Source organism: Sinohyriopsis cumingii, chromosome 12 (genome assembly GCF_028554795.1).
Source record: "Sinohyriopsis cumingii isolate HCF-2022 chromosome 12, ASM2855479v2, whole genome shotgun sequence".
Classification (NCBI taxonomy): Eukaryota; Metazoa; Mollusca; class Bivalvia; order Unionida; family Unionidae; genus Sinohyriopsis; species Sinohyriopsis cumingii.
In genome coordinates, this window is record NC_142972.1 from 44,233,229 (window position 1) to 44,253,865 (window position 20,637).

General features: G+C 34.2%; 1 protein-coding gene across 13 annotated transcripts in view; it reads left to right on the forward strand.

Moving 5' to 3' along the window:
- LOC149786357 (protein FAM228B-like) overlaps nucleotides 1-20,637 on the forward strand; it is a 116,103-nt gene that overhangs the window by 82,397 nt on the left and 13,069 nt on the right. For 10 of the 13 annotated variants that reach the window (XM_089976767.1, XM_089976769.1, XM_089976766.1 and 7 more), the window contains 4 exons: nucleotides 3,561-3,761; nucleotides 5,940-6,020; nucleotides 6,470-6,586; nucleotides 15,175-15,407. In XM_089976767.1, the coding sequence (XP_089832893.1) occupies nucleotides 3,561-3,761; nucleotides 5,940-6,020; nucleotides 6,470-6,586; nucleotides 15,175-15,407 (632 nt within the window). Of the gene's footprint in view, nucleotides 1-3,560; nucleotides 3,762-5,939; nucleotides 6,021-6,469; nucleotides 6,587-8,688; nucleotides 8,737-15,174; nucleotides 15,408-16,377; nucleotides 16,398-20,637 lie in introns of all 13 variants that reach the window. The other 3 variants (XM_089976778.1, XM_089976775.1, XM_089976777.1) reach the window with 3 other exon arrangements.

Below are 20,637 nucleotides of genomic sequence, written 5' to 3' on the forward strand. Positions count from 1 at the left end.
TTTTTTGCTAAAGTTTTGGTATTCAAAATTATTGTGGGGAAAAAAGATTTTTTTTAATGTTTTCATTTTTTGATCTCCATTATTTTAATTATGTTATTGCAATCATTTTGAACCAAATTAGACTCACACATAGTAAACTAAATGTCTACTTTTTGTTGAACTTTTGCTGTATAAACAAAAAACATCACTGACACATGCCCAAATACTATTAAAGTGACAGAAAAATAGGGAAACAAATTGCTATAATAAAAGAATTTCTGACTTTTGATTTTGGTCAACTATTACATAATAATATATGCAAATAGTATTTTTACTTGTCTTCCACCTTTTCACAAAAGCAGTAGACATGGTATTCATGTTTCTATCCATCAATTTGTGTATCCCTCCTTCTATCACACTTTCATTTCCTCTCTATAACTTTAAAGCTATTTGAGATAAAAACATGTATATTTTTTCATCATCACTTGGTATACTTATAAACCATTACTAGAACACGAGTCACACAGAAAATCTGACGTCCAATATTTTAGGCCATGGATTGATATTTTAACTTTTCCATCACACTTTCCTTTCTGCTCAGTTACATTAGAACCTATTGAGAGAGAGAGAGAGAGAGAGAGAGAGAGATAATGGATTATTTATATTATTTCTTGTAGGTGTGTCACATAACACATTGGAGGACACACCCTACATGGTTAAAGCATCTGCCTGAAATGTGGCAGGTCACAAGTTTGAACCCAGCCGAGCAATACAGAAAACTTATAAAAATTATATTACCGTCTAGCAGCTGACTCGCTTGGTGCTCACCATTAAGAGGTCAGTGTTAGGACTGGTCAGCCTGGTGTCAGTATAATGTGACTGGGTGGAACATTTTGCTACATGTCTGCATGATGATGCTCCAGTGCTAGACATCACTATAAACTGCCACACTGCAGACGTCATAACGTTATGACAGAAAAATTGTTAAAGCTACATTAAATTCAAATCACATACACACATTCACAGATGTGTTAAGAAGGCATCTTATTTTCACTTATGTGTTAAACCAGTCAGAAGGCATGTTGTATTCACACATTTAATTCTCCTGCTTAAAAATCTGCATGCATATAAATCTGATCCAAGTGCAAATATCATAGACCCTGATCTGCTGGCACATTATGTGATGGATGATCTGGGTCTATGCAGTTTGCAGTTGGATCTGACTTATAAGTGAGTGTTATAATTGTTGTTGTTGCTGTTGTTGTTGTTGTTGTCGGTTTAATGCCATTTATCAGCACATGATAGGCCATATATGGCTGCCAGTTTAACTTGTCCAGGAAGGACCTGGGAAAACCCCAGGAAAAAACCAACAACCTATGTGAAGATACTGCCAAGAGTTCTCACATACCCACGCTAGACAAGCCCAAGACTCAAACCGACATGAACGGAGGTGACATACCAGTGATCAGTAAAGGCTAGTGCTTGAGACCACTCAGCCAGCTGGGGTATATGCAGTATTTCGGCATGCTGTGTGTTTTTAGCACTCACTTGTGTTAAGTATGTAGCATAACATTCTACATCCCAGTCTTCCTGTTCTTCTCAAAACTTCTCCTTAGACTGATATATTACATTTTCTTATGTAGGATACTTTAAAGATAATATGTCAAAACACAACTGATTTTACTCTTGCATTGGCTAGAGGACCTAGGAATAGTGTCTGTCTGTGTACAAGCTTATGAACACCACTAGCATCTACACTTTTCATTTGATTTCAGCCAACTCTCCAGTGGAGCTTCATCTTTCCAGAGGAGGTTTTGATAATAGTATTACTCTGACCATGTTTTATATGAGTTGTTGCCCTTGATTACTTAACACAGTTGCAGACAATCCACACTTCGCCCATCCAGTGGTAGGACATACAGTTCTTGAGTTATGTTTGAGCTTGAGATTTGTTTCAACCAATCACAATCAATGTTACTTTTAAAAGGTCCGTTTCGGTTGGCTGATAATGGATATTCATTCTCAAACTCAAGCTCAGAGTTGTATGATCTCTGGCTAGATATTTAATGCCTGGATCAATTTAGTTACTGGTATACAATGTGTTAACTTCTACTGTGAGACCATCTGTCCTGAGAGACTATGTTTTATTAGCAAAATAGATGGTGTCTTGAGACAGTTGTTACTCTACCTATATTTCAGTATTGTATCTTACCTTCACTTATATGGTGAGATTTACATGCAATGATTGACATGTAGTGCTCAAAGAAAAATATTTTTAGACACAGGCCCAGAGCTGTGACTTAAAAAACTCACAAGCCCTGACTGAAATTCCACAAGCCTGGAATTTCCCCTTTTTTTTCTTCATATTGTCACATAACGTTGCAATAGCTACAAATTGAATATAAATTCAATAGGGTCAAAAGGGATTGAAGGTAATGCAAATGTCATTAGTGAGTGTAGTACTCACTAGGTACTGGATGGTCCTGGTGTACAAACATCTGCTGGATTCTCTGAGTGAATCCTGGTCAGATCTGAGTTGATGTATGTGGATGTGTTGTTTGCAGTATGTGCAAAGAATTGATATAATAGCCCCCCCCCCCCTTTTCTTTTTGTTGCCGTGCTTCACAAAGTAAAATGCCATCAACCAGGAGTTCTGAAATTTGTTTTTGTTGGGCTTTGCTGATAGCTGCTTGCTTACTAAATTGGCTTAAAAAATGAATCACACTTGAACACTATTCCGACAAATGAAATTATCATGCTTTGCAATCTATATAATTTTTTGCAGTATAATCTAACTTCAAAGAAACACTGCCACTGTTCACAACTTGTCAAAAAATATAATACATTTGACTTATACATTCTTATTCAAGGCAAAAATATGTAGTAACTTTTGTTCTTGTACATGCATCTAGCATCTCTTTGATTTACCCATATTGAGTTGTATGACTTACTTTTCTTACCTATGCAAATTTGCACAATGGGCTCATCCACTGCAGTCTTCAAACACATCTCACTAGCTATTGTCTACCAGTTAAGTTATATGTGAAATGGTTTATACCTGATCTCTTTGTCTCCAATTGCTGCTATTTAAACTGCCCATGGAATAGTTTTACATCAGCTCCAATCATGACTGTTTATCATTTATATATGCTACATGTAACGGGTATATACTGAAAGTGGTAGGTTTTCTTCTTCTTGCTATTTTTGAAAATTACTGAAAATTGTGTTTTCTTGAAACAACCTTGTCATGGGTTTTGGGAGTACAAAATTGTATTTGTAGCATGACACACCATGCCTCAGTCTGATTAAAATCATTTTTCTTCTCTATGTAGGACAGTGGTGATCTGATTTAGATTGCATCATATTATTAGAAGTATGTCGACATCTTGAAAATATATTTCAGCAGCCTGACCAAAGTTTTCTCAGGGAAATTAGATTTTTTTTAACAAGCCCGACAAGTACCTCACTTAGAAATCAGGACGGGCCCGATCAAAAATTAGAGGCCTCTGGCATTGGGCTATCATATATTTTTAGCACTGACATGCCATATATTCAATTATGTTTTAGTTGCTCTCTTTTAGAGTGTCGAAGACTTTATCAATACACATGATGTCCTCAGCCTACGGAAGAAAGAGGTGTTACATAAGAAGTGGAATGAAAGAGTGTATGAGCCACTGAGGAAAAAAGTTGTAGAGGTCATGAATGATGGTCAAGAATGGCAAGAACTGGATCGCAGAAAACGAGAGCTTCACAAGCAGTACCTGGAATTTGTCAATGAAAAGGTTACAGTTGCACTCATCATGTGCTGATCTTCTCACTGAATGTTTAAGTTTGCACCAGAAAGGGGGGTTGTGAGGAAGAAAGCGGGGTCACAAAATATCATCCCTGTCTGCATCTTTTCCAAACTCAACACATTTTTCTTTTGTTTACCAATTTTCGTTGATCTACCATAAGTTGTTTTTGTTTATTTGTGCTAAAAAGCTTTTATCAGGAAGTTCAGAAATATACTTTAAAGTTAAATAATTGTTGTAATCACCTCAGACTTTGTAAGTAAACTAACACATATTTTGAAAACCATCACAGCATAAATATATCCATGTCAAGATATTTGTTGCTGAATTGTCTAGCATCTTACCAATGTGTAACTGAATTGTCTAGCACCTTACCAGTATGTAACTAAATTGTCTAGCACCTTACCAATATGTAACTGAATTGTCTAGCACCTTAACAATATGTAACTGAATTATCTAGCACCTTACCAATATGTATCTGATTTGTCTAGAACCTTACCAATATGTATCTGAATTGTCTAGCACCTTGTTAGTGTATAACTGAATTGTCTAGAACCTTACCAGTATGTATCTGAATTGTCTAGCACCTTGTCAGTATGTAACTGAATTGTCTAGCACCTTATCAGTATGTAACTGAATTGTCTAGCACCTTACCAATATGTAACTGAATTGTCTAGCACCTTACCAATATGTATCTGAATTGTCTAGAACCTTACCAATATGTATCTGAATTGTCTAGCACCTTGTCAGTATGTAACTGAATTGTCTAGCACCTTACCAGTATGTAACTGAATTGTCTAGAATCTTACCAATATGTATCTGAATTGTCTAGCACCTTACCAGTATGTAACTGAATTGTCTAGAATCTTACCAATATGTATCTGAATTGTCTAGCACCATACCAATATGTATCTGAAGTGTCTAGCACCATACCAATATATATCTGAATTGTCTAGCACCTTACCAATATGTATCTGAATTGTCTAGCATCATACCAATATGTAACTGCTTGTCACTCATATCTTCTAGAACTGGTACATTCTAAAGGTCCAGTGAGGATTTTTGTTGCTAAATTGTCTTGCACCTACCATTTTTTTGACCTGGATATCATTTGTAAGCTTTCCTATTTTCTAAAAAGAGTAACTGGCAGTTTTTAAAATTAATGTGAGAGATAAGAGTTATTGCTTATACTGGGAGAATTGTCCTTCTGCTCTGGAGGTTCATATGTATGCAAAGAGTTACCTCCCCAATAAATAAATGTCTACCCTCTTTGGAGTCACCCTTCATTACCACTTGTGCTTATAAGGAGAGTAACATTACATGTTATAAGTTGAGACCATTTGAATTCACTGTATTCTTCAAAACATTGATTTCTTCGATACATTTCTTCTTGAATGATGACTCAAATTATGGCAGACAGTAGATTAAGGGAAGTCATGAAATTAATGTTTCTCATATATTTCTAATGGGATGGAATCATTGTCTCCCATGAATTGTTATGGAATGATGACCCAAATGATGGAATGCAATGATTTCAAGGAAAGTAATATAATACCTATTATATTATCAACTGAAACATGTTTGATCAAAATTCATACAAATGCCAGCATTGTGTATACATTGTTTACCCAAATGACCTAATTGGATGACACTTAACAATACCGAGTTTATGGCGGCAAATTATTAATTGAGATGCTTCTTCTGTAGTCTGGCTGTGGTCCATTAGGAATCGTACCCCACCTATGGTCTTCAAAAGTATGTACCTGGCACAGTTACTATCGCAGGATTATTTGAGGTGGGACATGGATCATAATGGACTGGCACCAGACTCTAGGCCAAAACACTCCTTTGTTTATTTTCTTTTAGGTTTAAAATTATTAGAAAACTTTTTTTTTACTTAATGATTGTGAAAATTATTCCATTACAGTATCATAACTGTTTTTGTATTGTACTATTTTGCCTTGTATAATTCATTATATTACTGTGTTTTCCACCATTTCATGATGATTTTCCTCTTTTTATGATGAATCACTCCACCGAAGTATTTCACAGGTGGGTTTTGGTAGAAATACCTCAAGGTGTTAATATGGGTTATGTCCTAGGAAAACCATAAATAAAATCTGTTAATTGATCAGAACACCAGTAATGCTTACTTTTCTACTTTTTCAGAATCATGTTTTCTTGGACACCATGGACCCAAGAGAGTATTATGCTCTGGCCCTTAATGGTTACAGACCAGCCCCCATTAAGGTAAGATAAAGGGGAATTAAGGGGGCCCAGTCACAACATATAGGGAGAGATAGAAAAAAAAAGAAAATGTCCATTTTTTAAAAATAACTTGAGTGGAAGGGAATTGGACAGAGAAGTAATCCTGCTGAGAATCGGTTTTGCTTGTTCCTGAAATTAAATAGAATGGAATCATCTAAACATTACATGTATATCTGTATTCTATATTTATGGAGTCATTCTCATTTTGCTTTCATTTGTTTACAAAGGTATTCCTAAGAAGTAAATCTGTAACTTCCTAACACTGTTGGTATTACTATTGTGAAGTATTTCTAAATTGAAAATAAATGCATAAGTTCACTTTCTCTTTTGAATTTCACTATAAAGTTAATATTATGGTTAAATTGGCAAGAAAACATCAGGTAAATGTACAAAAAAGCTGTTCTATTTCCATGTGTGACTTACTTCCTTAGGGGACAAAGCTCAGAAAGACCATGTTTTCCAGACAACGGTGTGATCAGTGCAGGTTAAGATATCATCCAGTAAGAAAAGACAGCAAAACAAATTCTGATGATCTTATGAAATTTCCGGTAGTATTATCTCCAGCTATTCTGAGATTTTACACTAGGCTATTGGGCTTTTAGCTGGGTTTTTTTTGTTGTTGCTTTAATTAGACTTATTGCATATTTTGGTGGACAGGCCTTTTTGAAGTTTTATCTGTTCTTTGTTTTTGGGGTATCTTTTATTTTCTTGTCTTTTGTCTTCTCTTACACACATAATCTAGATAAGAAGTTTGAATTTTCACATTGCACAGTATTAAATTGCTATGTTTATTTGGATGGCTCTTGTCTTATCTGCATTAGCAGGTATCAAGACATAGATATTACAGTAGCTACAGTTTATTTGGATGGCTCTTTTTTTGTCTGTATTAATAGGTATCAACATAGACATTACAATAGCTATAGTTTATTTGGATGGCTCTTGTCTTGTCTGCATTAGTAGGTATCACAACAGATATTACTTTTCTGGCAACATGGACCATAGCAGTGTTGTTTGTCAACTGTGTTAAGCTTTGTATTTTAAAATTTATAGAACATACATATTATAGCCCTGCATGCAGGTGATACAGTATATATACTTAGTCCAGCTTGCAGTTGATACATGAGTAGAACCTTGTTTCTTGATCCTGGAGACTTTTCAGGTATATTATATAAAACATGTGACCTACTACAGATTGTGATGCCCTTCTTTCAGCATGTTGTGTCTAGTCACCATCATCAGTCATCCTGTAGCATTCATTTCTTATCACTGCTCCTGCACTGTGAAGAGAAAAGTCATGAAATATGGTAGACAGTATCTTTCTAATGTCTGGATTGTCCTAAATGAATATCATACTCTGTGGTAATCGAGTGTGACCAGTTTGAAAATCTTGTTATTGCAAGTCCTGATGAAAGATTAATCATATGTTGACATGGGATTTAGCTGAAACACTTCTAAGGATATGTAGTTGTTCCTATGTGAAAATGGTGTAGATATAACCACTGTGGCCCCAGGTCTAAGGCACTCACATCTCACCTTTTTCCACATGGGTATTAGTTTCAGGCTTGGCCAATGTAGGTATGTGAGAAAGCTTGCCAGTTGGGTCCCAAGCATCATTGTTTTTTCCTAGGGTTTTCTCTGGTTCTTCCTCCACCAGATATACTGGCCGCAATGGGTCAGTGGTTCTTCCCAGGGTTTTCCTTGGCTCACCATCCACCAGATATACTGGCTGCCGTGTATAGCCTATCATGTGCTGAAAAATTGTGTTAAACCCACAATAACATAACATGATATGCCAACATGATAGCCAAGGTGGTCATTGTCAGATCTCACCACCAGCATGATTGCCAGAGTCTTGTCTGCAGGTTAGAAACATAACAAGCTGATTTTTTAAGTCTTATTGCTACTTCTTGTGAATGGATGCTTTCTTTAACATGCAAGAACAGATTATTTATGCTATTCCCCCTCAAATGGTTGGAACCATACTGGATTGCCCTGGTCCATCCAGCGATATTCATGTCCATCATCCATATGACCACTGCGTCTTAGAATCCATTTTTCATAATAAACTTATCAAGTTTCTAATGCATTGTATTGCAGCTTTGCAGTATTGTTGCAAATAAAATATATATGTGCATGATGCATTGTGGTTCTGCTAAATGGGTTTTTGAAAAACATATAGTTTTAAACTGGTTTTAAGTGACCTTCCCATAGTAGGGACCATGGTTTTATAATCAACTCCTGTGATAGATTCATTGCAGTGGTTTAAAACATTGCACAGTTAATGAAATAATGCAAATGTGCATGATTTGCAAGCAAACTGAAGTGCATTGTTTATAAAATCAGAATGGCTTTGGCCATTACATGAATGCACAACCTTCTGGCCCAAATTTCACTAATCTTCATAAAATTAAATCTGGAAAAGGGCTTTTGATTGGTCAAACTTAAGTCAGATTTAAATTTCATCTAGTCATATTGTTGAAATTCATATTTAAGGTCGAGTCCAGACATCAGTTCTTTTCATTAAATCTAGCCAAGCTATCCTGCACTCTACCAAAACTAGATCATGCCACTGATCCCATGATGCATCATGCAAGGTCATCTAATGTATCATGAAATGAAATGCTGTACAAATTTGTCCTTGTAATTTCAGGTCTGCTTCGGTTATTATATAAATGGGGATAACGAAAATGACCCCCAGGTAGCAATATTATTTGTAAAACTTTAATTGCTTCTTGTGGCTCTAAAACATTTGTCATTGTTGGTGACTTGGATGTGTCTTTTAAGTGTCATAATATTACGTACAAATAGCATTATTTAATCCTTCAGATAGGCTACTGATTCTAATATTAATAATTAAATTTTAATTTGGGTTTCTGCTTTCTTACCAGTTTTTAATAGCTTTAATTGTTCTAAATAACCAGCAGATATATGTTCTAGTTTCAATTATGTAATTCAAAGTAAAACAAATTTTTACCGCAACATTAAGTAAACAATTAAACGTATATTGCTTTACCTCTATGACTATTGGTGGCAAAGTATATGAGTTTTCTTCTTGAAAATCGGTGATGCAGACAGGTTGCTTTGATGGTACTTGAATGGATTATGATATCTAAAAACTACTTAACAAATATATCATTTGGTTGGAACTACATATTTTGACATTAAACTGTAATGTGTTCAACAACACATTACTTGAAACTCTGATGTGTTCTACAATACATTTATTACATTGAACTGTAATGAGTTTAATAACACAGCTATTACATTAAACTGTAATGTGTTCTGCAATACAATTATCATTACAATTATTAAATTAAACAGTAATCTGTGCTACAATACAATTATTCATTTAAATTATAGTGTATTCTACAACATAATATTAACATTAAACTGTAAGGTGTTCTACAACACAATTGTTACATTAAACTATAAGGTGTTTTACAACACAATTATTACATTAAACTTTAATGTGTTCTACAGCACAGTTATTACATTAAACTGTAATGTGTTCTACAACACAATTATTACATTAAACTTATGTATTCTACAGCACAAATATTACATAAATATGTTATAGAAAGACTTTGCTTCTAAAATAATTACCTTACATATTTTTAAGTGAATTAGGTTGATATGAATATTCAAATTTGCAAGAAGTTATTTATTATATTTTCTCTTAATAGTGTTAAGATAGGAACTTAATAACTGCAAACTTGAGTTCATTTACTACAGGTCTGATTCCAGACTTATGTGAACAGTAACCGCGCTAAGAGATTTGACTGCTCTGATTTTTTTGTTGATCATAATATAAGAAAAAATTACTGTGTTTACATGTATATTTTGAACAGCATGTACTCAGCTTTGCTGTTACATAATATACCAGATAATCCAAGTGTATGTTGTTTATTTCTACCTGTATTTTCAAGCAAGCAGCACAGATCCTGCACTGCTGGCACATTATATACAATATGTCTGTGTTGTTCTTAGTGGTGTGTGTTATATATATATATATATATATATATATATATATATATATATATATATATATATATATATATATATATATACAAACACACACACACACACACACACACACACACAGTATATTTAATTGGAGTGCATCTGCTACTTAACTTAGGGCCTTGCTGTTGGGCATAGAGCAAATGTATGAACTGTGTTACTGCATTGTGTTTGGGCAAGGGGAGGGGGTATATGCTGTTGGGATAGAGCTTGTGTATGAAGTGTGTTATTTGTTTGGGCAAGGGGTGTGTGCTGTTGGGGTAGAGCTTGTGTATGAAGTGTGTTATTGTGTTTGGTCAGGAGGAATATAAATGCCATATAAATGGCACATTTGTAATGGATTATTCCCTGCTACTACAATATGTCCATTGGGGATGGTCTCAGATTTCAATTCTAGAACAATTATGTTCTTTTTGAGCTATCTTAATTTTAAATTTAAACATATTTCTTGTTACAGGATTCATACTGCTGAGACATATTCCATAAATAACAATGATATACAGTTTTGTTTAATCTTTGCTCAAGTCTGATAGATTTCTTGACAACTATTAGTGCCAAACTTTGGAGCAATCAATATGGGGTGTTTTTTTTCATGGCATTTTTGTAGGCAACTGTTCCAAATAAGGGTGCAGTTAAAATCTACCATAATAAAAAAATTCATGCTGTGTTGGTCTCATGTTCTGTTGGAGCAGGGTGTTTTTAACACAGTCAGAGACATTAAAATTTATGCAGCTCCAAGTCTCTGAAAATGAGATACCTTTATTTTCACTGTCAAATATTGATACATTTATTAATACATTTTCTGGTAGTGTTAACTTGAATCATTACTTTCCTAAATTAACTTTTTCTCCATATGTATTACATCTAATGTTATTAAGCATTCATTTTTACCTCTCTTGCATATTTTTGTATGGCAGAATATGGGTCATCCAAACACATGAATAAGTTGAAGAAATTGATCCTCAAATATACTTTTAGAAAAACCCGATGAAGTCTACAAGTCATAGGAAACTGTGTAGTTGCTGTAAATTGTTGGTAGCCATGATATGTGTTGTATTCCCGTGGCCCCATTTAAAAATGCAACCCAAGTTATTTTCTCAATAATTATTAATGCTGTGCAAGGTTACCACATCACTGGATACATGTTGCAGGGGAGGTAAATCTGAATGGTAGTGAAATTTAAATATAGAGAAGAGGTGTATTTTTGATCATTTGTCTTTGAGGCTTTTAAACGTTTTATGTCACTTGTTATGCCATTGAATTATCTTCAGTAAATCATTTTGAATGTGAATGAAATACAGCAGAGTGATAACTGATGAGTCACCAGGCTCCAATGATCTACCATCAGTCAGTTGCTGTTTAAAATTACAGAGGACTCCTGCAGCACTTTAAGTTTGTGACTTTTTATGTAAAATTACAGTGGACTACTGCAGCACTTTAAGATGTGAATCTTTGTGTAATTATACAAGGTCTGCTCAGATTTTCTGACCATGAAGCAGCATGACAGACACCATTAAAAGTTCATATTTCTGATAATCATTGGAATTCCCAGTCCATTTATTTTTAGTAGCTAATTAGATAAAGTGTTACATTACATGTTAGGGCAAGTTATCATTAGTAATACTATGTTCCAAATGACATTTTTCAGAAACTTGAAAGCTGTGATTTAATTAAGGAATCACATCAACAGACAATGCATTTGTGTTCATTAGATGTACTAATGATAAGATCTTGATTTTATTCAGATTGGAGTCACTGGTGTAATGCCTGACACCTATTGGATTGACTGCCATATAGCCTGACACCTATTGGATTCACTGATATATTGCCTGATACCTTTGGGATTCACTGATATATTGCCTGACACCTACTGGATTAACTGACATAATAGCCTGACACCTATTGGGTTCATTGATATATATCATGACACCTATTTGGTTCAATGATATATAGCCTGACAACCTTTGTGTTCACTGATATATTGCCCATTACCTATTGGATTCACTGGTATATTGCCTGATACTGATTGGTTTCACTGATATAACCTGACACTTATTGGGTTCAGTGATACATAGCCTGACACCTGTTGGGTTCACAGATGTAACCTGTCACCTAATGGATTCAATGATATAAAGCCTGACATCTGTTGGATTCAATGATATATAGCCTGACACCTATTGGATTCAATGATATATAGCCTGACACTTATTGGGTTCAATGGTATATATCATGACACCTATTGGGTTCAGTGATATAACTTGACACCTATTGGGTTCAATGATATATAACCTAACACCTATTGGATTCACTAATATATTGCTTGACACCTATTAGGTTTACTGATATATATCCTGATACTTTGGTGAATGTTACTACATGACATGTACAAAGTGAAAATGCCATAACATCACATCACTTTTTCAATCAGTTTTCATGAAATTTTAACCATGAACAGAAAGAGGTCATTTTTTAAAATTAATTTTTAATTATATTAAATATGGCATATTTGATCAGTAGATACTGTTTTCTTTGGTGATTCAACACTTAAGGCATATGTTTGATATTGTACATATCTGGAAGGATTTATGAATTGCTATGTTTATTTCTTACATTTTCATAATACTAAAACATTTTAGGAAACAAGTTAAGGGACACCTGTATATCTGAAGAATAAAAAACACAGAAAATAATGCATTTATATAGTTGTTTTATTTGCTGTAAGTATCAGCTTGAATTTTAAAGCTGAAACATTGTTTGTAAATAGTTTATCCTGTAAACAGTCTTGAAATTTTGAAGATTAATAAAAAAATTTCTAAATAAGGAAAAGATAATTTATAATATATTTAATGTGAAATATATTTGCATCATTTCACCATAACTGATATAAAAATGCCCAAAATTTGAAGTGAAATTATGCTTTTCTTTTTGTGCTGGTATGTTTTCTGTTGAATCAGCATACTGGATTGTCAGCTTATGAATGAAAATGTGCACATGTGTGTACATGCATTCATATGTGTGTACATGCATTCACATGTGTGTACATGCATTCATATGTGTGTACATGCATTCATTTGTGTGTACATGCATTCATATGTGTGTGTTGCAAAGATAAATTGAACTAATTCTGAGGCTCAGAATGTGGCTACTATGTTCATTTTCTTATCAAGGGTTTTGACATGGCATAAATAGACAAATCATTAATTCGGTGCATGCCAACATTTAATAGACATTATTACAGTGGTCATCTCTGCTCCCCCACTATAGCACTATTCATGGGAATGATAAATGTGTACCATCTTACCACTAAGACTGTCCTATACATAGGTACATTTCAAGCAAGGCTATCTAATAAGACTGTCCATTGCCTGGGTAAATTACAAGCAAGGGTATCAAATAAGACCTCCCAATACCTGGGTACATTACAAGCAAAGCAATCTAATGAGGCTTTCCTATATTCTGGTAGATTACAAGCAAGGCTATCTAATAAGACTGCCATATTATCCAGTACATTACAAGCAAGGCTATCTAATAAGATTACCCTATATTCCAGTACATTACAAGCAAGGCTATCTAAAAAGACTGCCATATTATCCAGTACATTACAAGCATTTCTATTTAAAAAGACTGCCATATTATCCAGTACACTACAAGCAAGGCTATCTAAAAAGACTGCCATATTATTCAGTACATTACAAGCAAGGCTATCTAAGAAGACTGCCATATTATCCAGTACATTACAAGCAAGGCTATTTAATAAGACTGCCATATTATCCAGTAAATTACAAGCAAGGCTATTTAATAAGACTGCCATATTATCCAGTAAATTACAAGCAAGGCTATTTAAAAAGACTGCCATATTATCCAGTACATTACAAGCAAGGCTATCTAAGAAGACTGCCATATTATCCAGTACATTACAAGCAAGGCTATTTAAAAAGACTGCCATTTTATCCAGTAAATTACAAGCAAGGCTATCTAAGAAGACTGCCATATTATCCAGTACATTACAAGCAAAGCTATCTAATAAGACTGCCATATTATCCAGTACACTACAAGCAAGGCTATTTAATAAGACTGCCACATTATCCAGTAAATTACAAGCAAGGCTATCTAAGAAGACCGCTATATTATCCAGTAAATTACAAGCAAGGGTATCAAATAAGACCTCCCAATACCTGGGTACATTCTAAGCAAAGCAATCTAATAAGGCTTCCCTATATTTTGGTACTTTACAAGCAATACTATCTAATAAGATTACTCTATATTCCAGTACATTACAAGCAAGGCTATCTAATAAGACTGCCATATTATCCAGTACATTACAAGCAAGGCTATCTAATAAGACTGCCCCATATTCATGTATATTACAATCTAATAGTGGGACATTCAGTGCAAAATCAAACTGTTATAGGGTACATTTTATGTCAGATAACATCATGCTGAGTTTTATGAAACAGTGAACTGATATTAAAAAAAATACATGAAGTAAAATGGTAATAAAAAAATACCAACATTATGGGATCAGTGAACATTTCAATGTTATAACAGGGACCATGATATACTTAGGTACATTTTTGTAAGGGACCATAATATGCTGAGGTGCACTATAGTGACAGACCATGGTATACTGAGATGTATTATAATGAGGGATTTCTGAGATACTGAGGTTTATTAGAGTGGGGTACTGATGTACTGAAGTGCATTATAGTGAGGGACTAGTGTATACTGGGGTACATTATCACATGGGACCATAATATACTGAGGTGTATTTTAGTGAGTGACCATGGTATACTGATGTGTGTTATGGTGAGGGACCATTGCAGCATCATCATCATCATTATTGTTAAGATGATTATTATTACCATACCCATGTTCTGTCAGAGACTTGTTATACTGAACAATGTTATACTGTGGTACATGTGTATTCAGTGGTTTAATTGTAATGTTTTTGTAAAACATTGCTTACAATTTAGCAGCACGAAAATGGCTACCATTATTAATTCATTTTGTGCAGATTTTGCAATATCATGCTTTACAATGATTTTCATCCTAGTTTTCACATGTTTAATTTCCACTGGTTCATTTTGCATAGTAGAACATAAACATCTGATTTCAGGTTGAGACAAGATTGTTGCGGGACCCGCTGTTATCTCAAGGCCGTGAGCGTAATGAGGAGGAGAGAACTATTTTGCGCTGCATGACAGGGCATCATTATACTGATAAGGACATAGAACAGATTAAATTGCCTCCCTTGCCTCTAGTTCCACTTGGTCGCCATGGTGCTGACAGCATCTCATGGCTAGAGATGCCCCTGGGAAATATTGAGAGCACCCCACGTAAAATGAGCAGGTAATCTATACAAGAGACATGCAAGAATTATGAGTATTATGATTTATTAACTTTTTATCATAATTGTGTGACCTTCCTAAAATATATTCTTGTGTTTAAGACTAAAATACTAATCCAAGTGCTGTTCTTAAGTGGTTTCAGTGGTCCAACAGGAGATAATTGGTTAGGCCCGGGTGGTGCAAGTGGTGATAAATTATTTTTGTAGTAATTTATGCTAATATTAAAATCAGTTACAATTTTATAATATTTGGGCTCCAATGACACAGAATTTCCTCCACTGCAATTAACTTTAAAAAAATATCTTAATTGTCTGAATTTTTTCTTTTGGACCAATATGTATATCCTGTTAAGAATAAATGAAACCCTTATGAAGGATATATCCATTCACGCTGACTTGTGGTGATCAGTGCTTTTGGAGATCTTGCTAAGCAGTGTGTGTGTGTGTGTGTGTTTTTGCTGACTCTTTTTATTTCTATTGAAATCTGTGATGACCATTCTCATTGAAATAGCTCTTTTAATGGTAAGTCTTATTTTATTACACGACCATTCCTGCAGGTATTTATGCCACTTTTTTAGTGGCCTAAGTTAAATGGTCCAGGATCTTTAATTTTGTCAGTCCCATTTTCAGCAGCACAAATAATCTCTTGACAGCAAACAGAATAATTAATGTATGTGAAAGCTTCAAAGTACCATCCTTAAATAAAATATAAAAAGTTGCATCGTACCGAATTTATCTGAACTGGATTTGGCATCAGACTGATTTGAAATTTAAAAATATCAGGAAAAAGTGCAGACTTTGGCTTTAAAATTTGAAGGTGTCTTAATTATATTCAAGCAATTTTTGTAAGTTGATTGTGTTCATTGTTGTATATATTGTCACATTATAGGTGTTGTAAACAAGAGTCATTGTAATAAATATAGAATCAAAAATCAGAGTTACATATGACGAATAAATATTTTCTCTCTTTAGTCCCAAAATACAATAGAAAGGTAAGTGAAATTCATAGCTGAGGTCTTTCCTTTTTGGTTTTAGACTGAAACATGGAATCACAGGTTCTTCTGTAACAGCACAGCTTAATCTAGTTCTAAATCCTCCTATAATTCTACATTCACCTTTCTGCATTATCTACATCTATCGTAGCTTGAAATCACTGTGAACAAGTGGTATGACCTATTTAGGTTTTCATGCATAACCCATGTTTTTGTACAGATTCTAAGTTTGTGAGAAAGGCAAGATAAAAAACAATGTGGATTTGTTTTAATATAAACATAATAGCCTGTCAGCAGGGTAACACAAAGATTTGTAATTAGTTTACGTTATGAGGATAACACATTCAGCAGTTATACGTTCACTAGATTTATTCCCTTTCCAGTGGGCTCCATACAGTGGGTATATAATGGGCTCCATAGACTGTGTATACAATGGGTATACAGTGGATCCCATAGAGTGGGTATACAATGGTTCCCATACAGTGGGTATTCAGTGGTTCCCATACAGTAGGTGTAAATTGGTACCATGCAGTGGGTATACAGTGGGTATACAATGGTTCCCATACATTGAGCATGCAATGGTTCCATACAGTGGATATACAGTGGTTCACATACAGTAGGCATACAATGGTTGCCATACATTGGTTATACAATGGTTCCCATACAGTGGTTATACAATGATTCCCATACAGTGGGTATACAATGGGCCCCATACAGTGTGTATACATTGGTTCCATACAGTGGATATACAATGGTTCCCATGCAGTGGGTATACAATAGGTCTCATACAGTGGGTATACAATGGTTCCCATACAGTGGATATACAATGGTTCCCAAACAGTGGGTATACAATAGGCCCCAAACAATGGGTATACAATAGGTCCCATACAGTTACAAGTTCTGTGGTGAAAATATTGGAAATAATGTTTATTATTGTTATTATTTGTATCATGGAAAAGATTATTGATTATGGATTATACATATTTTCATCTTCATAAATATCTTTTAAATACACTTAAAATATATTATTCATTGTATAAACCAGAAACAAATATATTTTATCTTTGTATTTTGGCAGCACAGTGAATGTCATTGATTCAAAAGCAAAGTCAGTCCATAATCAGAATTAAAATACATACCTTTATAGTTATCTTTTAAGACTCTAAGAAAAAAACCACCAGATAATACAACAGGAAACAAGACTAACCCATAAAGTGTCTGTTACTAACTTTTATGATGTCTTTTGTCCCATATGGTCACTTGGAATTTAGAATTAGGTCATTCAGTTTTTTTTTATAAAAGCAGACAGATTGACCATAAGAGGCTAATTATTCTGCTAAAGCTGGCCATATATTGCTTATTATCTTAATGTGTACAGTGGAACCTGTCTTGAAAGACCACCCCTTCTGCCAGAACATAATGGTCTCTCAAGACAGGTGGTCTCTCATAACAGGTCATAACACTATATAATCAATAAATCTGTACATGGAGAACCTGGTCTTTCAAGACTGGTGGTCTTTCATAGCAGTGGTCTCTCCAGATAGGTTTTACTGTATTTGTTAAAATCATTTAAAGAAATGCTTCAGATTTATATGGGCAGAACATTTAGTCATGTAAAATTGAGAACTCTCAACCATTTTTTCAAGATGGATTACAGGTGATCATAATGTAGTCAAATCATTCAGACTGCATATGTTAGAAGTGATACCTTGTGCTCATCCAAGCTTGTTTTATGGGGTGAATTTACTTTGATGTTATTTATTTCTATAATTTGATTTATCATGCTTCTAAAGTTGCATAAAGGATGCAGTATATGTACAGTTGATATACCTTGATGGACTTTTCTTTATAACCTTTATCCTTACTAAGAACATTGCTGGGCTTATGAAGTATTTGTTGGGTTTGTCCATCCATCATTCTGCTTGTCTGTTCACAAAATCTGTGCAGCCAGCTGATCTTTTACCTATTAATAGGCTGAGCTACAATTGTGCAATGATCATTACCTAGAGATGTTTTAATCATTTTATCATTTAGCTATAATGAGATTTTAGAGTTATTCCCCTTTGTTGTAAAGCTGCACAAATGACCCGGTTTTAAACAAACCTCAGAATTATAAATAAGCATATATAACAAGTGTCCATTTTGGACTCTAAAGGAGACAAATATAAAGTGAATATAAAAATGGTGAATATTTAATAAAATAAACTGCTTATAAAGTAAATGATGTATTCCAAATTGTTCTTAATCAGTGAGGAACTTATGTATCACTATTCTTAATCAATGAGGAGCCTATGCATCTTTATTCTTAATCATTGAGGTGGCACTCTACAGTTTCTTATTATGCATAGGGTTAGAATTTTAAAGAAAAAGAATTTCCCCAGCTTTCCTCACTGGTTTTACTGGCTATTTAAAAAGACCTTGTATATCTTAGGTATAGTTCAAAGAACCTTTAATTCCCTTTATTTTGTTGTATGATTGATGGGTGTAATATGGGTTATAGGGTATACAGCTCGGCCTTACTCCAGATATGCACCTTTCAAAAAGGTGTTAGCTCTACTTGGTGATTTTTCACTTCCTGAACTTCAGAGGTATATTGTATAAACAAAGAGCTGATAACTTTTTTCACATTTTATATATTTGGTAATTCATTCATTGCACTTTCAGAAGCTGTTATTGTCTAGTCTGGCAAAATTCATTTTCCCTATTTTAATAGCTGCTATGGATAGTGTACTTTAGACTTATTCGGGCTGATTTTTTTAGCACAAGGGAGCAGTCATTTTAGTTAGCAGTGTGCTTAGATCATGTACAATTTCCAAAAGTACAATATCCAAAGAAATGTCAGCCACATTACATTAAAGTAGCATAGAGGTATGCCAACATTCTCTCCACTGTGCATGTTTTAAATGCAAACAACTTCACCATACATGCGTCACTCTCTCAAAAGTACATAATAACTGGTGAGCGCCCCCTGAGGAACTTATGTGTCATTATTCTTAATCAGTGAGGAACTGGGACCCCGAGTGGCCAAGTGGTCTAAAGTGCTCTCTGTTACAGATCACTGCCATCTCACCTCTGTCTGTGTGGGTTCGAGTCTCAGATTCGGCCAATGTGGATATGTGAGAAAGCTTGCCAGTAGCTTCTCAAGAGTCGGTGGTTGTTTCTGGGGATTTCCCGGGCTCTTCCTCCACCATAATACTGGCTGCCATGTATAGCCTATCGTGTGCTGAAAAATGGCGTTAAACCCTACAACAACAACAACAGTGAGAAACTTATGTATCATTATTCTTAATCAATGAGGGAACTTATGTATCATTATTCTTAATCAATGAGGAGCTTGGTAATTATAAATATTTTATATGCAACTCTTCATGCTGCTTTTGAATAATTATGTTCAAACTTAATAGATGCATTGATATTGACCTACATATATATATATTGCCCAATTGCTATGAATGAATGGTTTTCCCATGTGCCAATAATGTCCAGATTATCCATATCCCCTTGAAACATATTTAGTTTTTCTTTTTCATGGATATTTATATTTTGATCTTGTTTTACCTATATAGGTAAGTGTATTATATTCTACCTGATTTCTCCTTTTCCTGATAGCAGTTAAAGAATATTTCATTTTTTGAAGATTGCATTAATTTAAGAGAAAAAACCCAATGATTAATGTAACTTTATCTAGATATGTGACTAAAATACAGTAGGCTTCTCGGTAACCACTATTCTTGTGTCAGCTGCCTTAAATATTGAGCTAGCTTCAAAATATCAAAGATTAAGTTTGTTGTTGAATTATGATTAGTTTTGTTTACCAATTTTCATAGATTGTAATGTTGCTGCAACCACAAATTTAAAGACGCAACAAATCATAGTGTTTCTTTTGAAAACTCTTTTCTTAATCAAGAAATTCATTTATTTTATTTTTATGTGAAACTGAAAATTTATACACATGAAAATAAAAGAATTTACAGTTCCTTAAATAATAGGTCTCAACCCCAAGACTTTATTGTTTTTCATTATTAAGTGTGCATATATATTGTAATGTGTTTGGTAGAGTTAGATCTTATTACTTTTTCTTGTGAATGTTATGACAAACTAATTTTAGTTTAAGTCAAAATTTCATTTAGCAGTTGTTTTCTTATAGATGCAATTTTGCAGCTCAGTAATGTCACAGAGAAATATTTACTCTCTGGTTGGGTTTTTTCATTAAACAATATTATTGTCAAAAGCAGTCACA